At 51.1% G+C, this 6,042-nt stretch overlaps 1 protein-coding gene across 1 annotated transcript; it reads left to right on the plus strand.

Moving 5' to 3' along the window:
* The first annotated feature begins 425 nt into the window (after positions 1–425).
* On the plus strand, positions 426–2,045 carry LOC124664953 (putative CBL-interacting protein kinase 13). Its single transcript, XM_047202362.1, has 2 exons — positions 426–1,540; positions 1,595–2,045. Exons 1-2 carry the CDS (start codon positions 426–428, stop codon positions 2,043–2,045), a joined length of 1,566 nt encoding a protein of 521 aa, XP_047058318.1.
* The last annotated feature ends 3,997 nt before the right edge of the window (positions 2,046–6,042 follow it).

The following is a 6,042-nucleotide window of genomic DNA, read 5'->3' on the forward strand; positions in this document are numbered from 1 at the left end:
TTTTCATGACGATAAATCATTATCATAGAAGCAAAGAAACTCAATAGATTTGAGATGAAGGAAAATGTTTGCGCGTTAGCTCATTATACGAAAAGGTAAAAGACATTTTAAAGTTTCACCAAGAGAAATTGATCATGGAATCTTATTTAAAAGACAGTATCACCAAAAAGTCAATCCTTTCTTTTAGTAGAGTTTCTTATGTTTGAAACTCTCTTCTTGAGAGTTAAGGGCCAGCACCACACTCTCTGGAATTATCTATTTGGAACTGGTATCTATTTAACCAGCATTCCATCCCTACGTTCTACTCTCTCCTCTCATCCCATTCGTTTCTTCAAGTGAAAATTTCATTAATTTTTTTGAAGCAAAATTCAAGAGCTAGTTATCTAGGTAGTGTATCAAGTTTCTAACTGGATTCTTCATCGTCAATGGCGCGAACGGCAAGCAGCAAGGGGAGCAGCGGCCGTGAGCGCGAGCTGGCGCGGGTGGCAAGCAGCAAGGCTACCAGCGGGCGCGAGCGCGACGTGAAGAAGCCGCTGCTGCTGGGGAGGTTCGAGGTGGGCAAGATGCTGGGGCAGGGCAACTTCGCCAAGGTCTACTACGCCCGCAACGTCGGCACCGGCGAGGAGGTGGCCATCAAGGTCATCGAGAAGGAGAAGATCTTCAAGTCCGGCCTCACCTCCCACATCAAGCGCGAGATCGCCGTGCTCCGCCGCGTGCGCCACCCGCACATCGTGCAGCTCTACGAGGTCATGGCCACCAAGCTGCGCATCTACTTCGTCATGGAGTACGTCCGCGGCGGCGAGCTCTTCGCGCGCGTCGCCAAGGGCCCGCTCCCGGAGCCCGAGGCGCGGCGATACTTCCAGCAGCTCGTCTCAGCAGTGTCCTTCTGCCACGCGCGCGGGGTGTACCACCGGGACATCAAGCCCGAGAACCTCCTCGTCGACGACGCCGGCGACCTCAAGGTCTCAGACTTTGGCCTCTCCGCCGTCGCCGAGCAGATACGCCACGACGGCCTCTTCCACACCTTCTGTGGCACTCCCGCCTACGTCGCACCCGAGGTGCTGTCGCGGCGCGGGTACGACGCCGCCAAGGCCGACCTCTGGTCGTGCGGCGTCGTGCTCTTCGTCCTCGGCGCCGGCTACCTCCCGTTCCAGGACCGGAACCTCGTCGGCATGTACCGCAAGATCCACAGGGGCGACTTCCGCTGCCCCAAGTGGTTCTCCCCGGAGCTCCTGCGCCTCCTCCACCGCCTGCTGGACACCAAGCCCATCCGCCGTGCCGCCGTGGACGAGATCATGGACAACGAGTGGTTCAGGGTCGGGTACCGCCGCTTCTCCTTCCGCATCGAGGACGACCGCTCGTTCACCCGCTTCGACCTCGACGACGGCGACGTGTACGCGTCCACCTCGCCGCCGGACACCCCGCGGACGGAGGACGGCGGCGACCGCGCTGACGACCCAGACCTGCACGCGAGGATGACGTCGTGCGGGTCGGCGCCGTCGCTGCTCGAAGGGAGGCTGCTGGGAAGCTCGGGACGGCGGTCTAACCTGCAGAACGCGTCGTCGCTGCTGGAAGGGAGGTTGCTGGGCGAGAGCTCGCGGCGGCGGTCGAGCCTCAACGCGTTCGACCTCATCTCCTTCTCCCCGGGGTTCGACCTGTCGGGGCTGTTCGAGGACGAGGGGAGCGCCAGCGGCGAGGGCGAGCAGCAGCAGAACGCAGCGCGGTTCGTGTCGGCGGCGCCGGTGGAGGAAATCCTGGCGTCTCTGGAGAGGACGGCGGCGGCGGCAGCTATGGCGGTGCGGGCGAGGGAGGACGGGTCCGTGATCATGGAGGGGACGCGCGAGGGCGCGCACGGCGCGCTGGCGGTGGTCGCGGAGATCTACGAGCTCACCACAGAGCTGACCGTGGTGGAGGTGCGCCGCAAGGCCGGCGGCGCCGCCGAGTACGAGGAGTTTTTCCGGGCGAGCCTCAAGCCCAGCCTCGCCGAGCTCAAGTGCGACGAGCAGCCACGCGCCGGCGCCGGCGACACCCCTCGGAAAGTATGATCGATCGTGGGCTCGTACGTGGCGTGCGATCAATGCATGCGCGCACGTTCTGGTTGACTGGTCATCAGAATCATACGTACATACACATAATACATGTGTGTATGTACAGAAAAAAAGTACACCGTACATAGAACATTTTACCGGTGGCGCCTCCGTCAGCTCATGAGCGGCGAGCAGCCATGCTCCGACGTCGGCGAGACCTCTCGGAGAGTGTGATCATGGCGATACATGCACGCGCGCATGTTCCGTTTGACTGGTCATTAGCATCGTATACACATACGTACACACGTACGTATTCCATTTTTTTGGTCGGTGCTACGGGTGGTATCTATTTTGAAAGTTCCATTCCATGACACTGTATAAAGGGTGGGTGAAAAATGGGGAGATTGTGTTACTAGTAAGTGTGATGTTTGATTGTTTTGATGTATGGGTTGCTGTATATTTGAAGAAGCAAATTAATGAAAACTGTTGATTCAAATTTTTTTCCAAATTCATTCAGCACACAATCTTCATACATTGACAGAATGATGTGTCATCCGTGATGCACAAGCTAGAACAACTTGCCATACGACGAGCTGTTAGCTTGCAGATCAATGTATGTCCACGTAATCTGAAGCAGTCTCCTTAGGACAGTGACACAATATACAATAATACAATCAAATTAGATTCTATGGAATAAATAGCTAAACGGTGCCGAAACCAACCTGAGGTTGGGTGGTTAGGAGGGTGGTTGTACTCCCAGCCCACCAGAGTTCGAACCCCAGGTTTGATATATGTGTGTCTCATAAAGGCGGAATATTCATTCAGTGGGAGGCGACGTTTCCGTCGACAGCGAAGCGTCTGTATGCTCATGCTACCCGAGAAAAGCATTTTATAATGTCAGAAAAGTATGAACGGTTATATGTGGAAGCTAAGTTCCGCGGGAAAACTGACAGATTTGTGTTTTGAGTTTAAAAAGATAAGGAAATGTATTGTGACAAGCTTTTTAAAGCATCAAAATTTGTGTTTTTTGCACATGACATACAAAATGTCGTTTTTTCGCGAAACGACTTTATGAGCACATAATATGTTAAGACGTACATCAATTTTTTGTTTCGGATTTTTTAAATTTTAAACTGCCTTTAAAAGTCATTTTAAAATCGCACTCTCGGGTGCAAAGACACCCCACATATTTTAATTGTAGATGCAACTGTATCTGTAAGGATTGAGGCCTTCATTTTTAGGACGGAGAGAGTACATCACTATCATCTCTCGTGATGTATCAGGATGTCACGAATCCTTTCAAGTGTCAGTGCTCAACCTATTGACGGCGTCACGGGAAACCATGTTTAGCGCCTTAACTCCTTGCTGCGGTCGCCCCAATTATATATCCAATGAAATACTTTCCCGATTTTGGTAGCTTGCAAAACCATCTTACAAATGTGAACTGAATAAGTATTTGACGGATAATATTACAAAATGTGATCAAAGCATGCTATGTTTCTACTTTTCCATAAAGTGATCTACAGGTAAATAGAGTACAACAACATCGTCAACACTCAACAGCAACAAAACCAACATCATAAATATGGGGAAAAATACAAAATGTTGGTGTTACATGTTTAAACTTTGGGGTTTGCTGACAGCTGGTTAAGAAATATGCATCTACAAACTTGCCAATCTTTTTTCTCTTCGCATCAAACTCAAGGATCATGGGGTAACAAATGGAGTAAAATACATCATAAGTTCTCAAACAAGTTCAGGGGTGCCAAGTTGATCATAATATTATGAAAGTGCATTGTCAGCATTCTAAAGCTCTGCTAAGGGTTCACCTTTTGTTGACTGCCAAAACCCACCGGCGGGTAGCGGCTATCAACACCGTAGAGCCGGGAAGAGCCTAGAGCTGCGGCTGGCTGAGACCCCTCCGAGCGACGGCCCGCAAAGCACTTCTGGTCACGCACCCGATGCTGGGTGCAAGGGCGTGCCACCTGACCTATACCTGGTCAGGAAGGTGATGGAAATGCCTCGCTTAGTTTCCTGCAGGGCATACACGTAAACGTTAAATACGAGCCTCGATCGGCTCTCAGGTTATCCTGTGAATCGGCTCAAAGAGCCGATCCACCCATGATTCGTACGGGGTGCACGAATATATGGTGGTCCTGCTTGATCAAGATAAAGTTAATGAGATCTACGACGATTTAGGGCTTTCACCGCATAATCGGATCATCCTACTCTAGGTTGGGCCTCGCGGCCACGCACGGTGATCGTAAGCCGATCCTAAACAAGGCCTAAAAACCAACACGAAGTTGATCCCCGGAACATCCTGTTTAGGACCAGCGAACGCCACCCTACGTGCCGCTGGATCCTCCACCCCTTTGTAAGGCCTAACTATTGCAGATATTAAACTAATCCTTGTAGAACAAGGAGCAATCGTAACGGATCAGATCTACTAAATAACGATCAAGCGGGGTGCCGCCCCCACACCTTTGATAGGTGTGAGGGCGGCTAGACATGCAAGGGTTGCACTACGTAAGCATGTTATACGAAGCACTATGCTAACCCTAACACATCTATGATAACTACGTTGCTCCCCATCAACAAGGCTTCAGTACGAGCAACGCATGAACAACGTGGAGCTTGTGCTGCCTAGATCGCAAGATGCGATCTAGGCAGCATGTCGCTACCGGATAGAAACCCTCGAGACGAAGGAGTTGGCGATGCGCCGAGATTGGTTTGTTTGGTTGAACGTGAGTTGTTGTTTATTCCATAAACCCTAGATACATATTTATAGTCCAGGGGACTTTCTAATTTAGGCGTGCACCTAACCGTGCACGGGTAAAACTCTAACTAACCGACACGTATCCTAATATGTTACAGATACACGGGCAATTCGCCCAACTTGGTACATAAGGCCGATTCACGTATTTCTTCCATGTATAAATTCTTCAACTTCATCTTGATCGCGGCCCACCTCTGACTCGGTCAAATTCTGGTGATAACACATGCCCCCCTGGTTTTGGCAATGATAATTTCAAAACCACTCTGTTTTTCCTTCGAAGGGTCATGTCGTGGCAGAGCAGACCTGTCGCAGTATCCTTCATCATGATGCCCTGTCTTTCCAGTTTCTCTGCAAAATTCGATAGCTTTGGCATCACTTCCTCGGAAACTGCAATGGTATTAAATTCCCACTAGGCTTCTCATTATTTAACTGTGCCGATTGATTAGCTCTTTTCATCCCCTTCCTCTGTTCTAGCTATCGGCACCAAAAAACCCTCTTCTCCCTCAGCCATGTCTTCTTCTTCCTCCTCTTCCGTCTCTCTCCAATCCTCTTCCTCAAGCGAGTTGGTTCCAGAGCCCGACCAGATGGAGGCGTACAACCGCCGGGCTCCCAAACATTGGGACAAGCAGGAGTGGGACTTCAACTTTGTGCCGGAGGGTGAGGACCTCGTCTGGTCAGATGGGGCCATGCCCCTAACCGACGGGGAAGAAGACCTCCGGTACCTGGTTGACGGAGCACTGGAGGCGGAAAGCGACGACGACGATCCTCCCTTCCGGGGCAAATTCACCTCCGTCACCAAAGAAGAAGAGGACGACGAAGAAGAAGACGTCTCCTCTGACCTGAAGGAAGAACAGGAGGACGATACCTCCTCCGACGAACCACCACCAAAGCGTATCCGGGGCTGGGCTTGGTCAGATGAAGACGATGATGATGACGAGGAGGGGGCCTCTGCTGAAGGTCACAGTAGCAGCGACGAAGAACTCGCCGACAGCAGCAATGACTGCAACTACTTCAGCGACGGCGACGACAGCAACAGCCCTTAGAGTAGGGATTTACTAGCATAGGGTTGGCAGTAGCAATCCGTTCCCTTTTGTTGAACAATCGGCTTCTCCTTGTAAGAAATTTTATTATCAATGAAAACTTCTTTTGACTTTGCCGATGTCCTGTATGTTGATTCAGCCGATTTTCCTTTATCTGACTTTGTCGACCGTTAGCCCAATCAATGTTTTAATGACTGAT

Source organism: Lolium rigidum, chromosome 6 (genome assembly GCF_022539505.1).
Source record: "Lolium rigidum isolate FL_2022 chromosome 6, APGP_CSIRO_Lrig_0.1, whole genome shotgun sequence".
NCBI classification, from domain to species: Eukaryota; Viridiplantae; Streptophyta; class Magnoliopsida; order Poales; family Poaceae; genus Lolium; species Lolium rigidum.

What these genes read in the sequence shown, in the direction of transcription:
- LOC124664953 (XM_047202362.1), top strand. Translation starts at nt 426, where the DNA reads ATGGCGCGAACGGCAAGCAGCAAGGGGAGCAGCGGCCGTGAGCGCGAG. An exon ending in CTGGGAAGCTCGGGACGGCG is followed by an intron (nt 1,541 to 1,594) that starts GTCTAACCTGCA and finishes GCTGGGCGAGAG; the next exon opens with CTCGCGGCGGCGGTCGAGCC.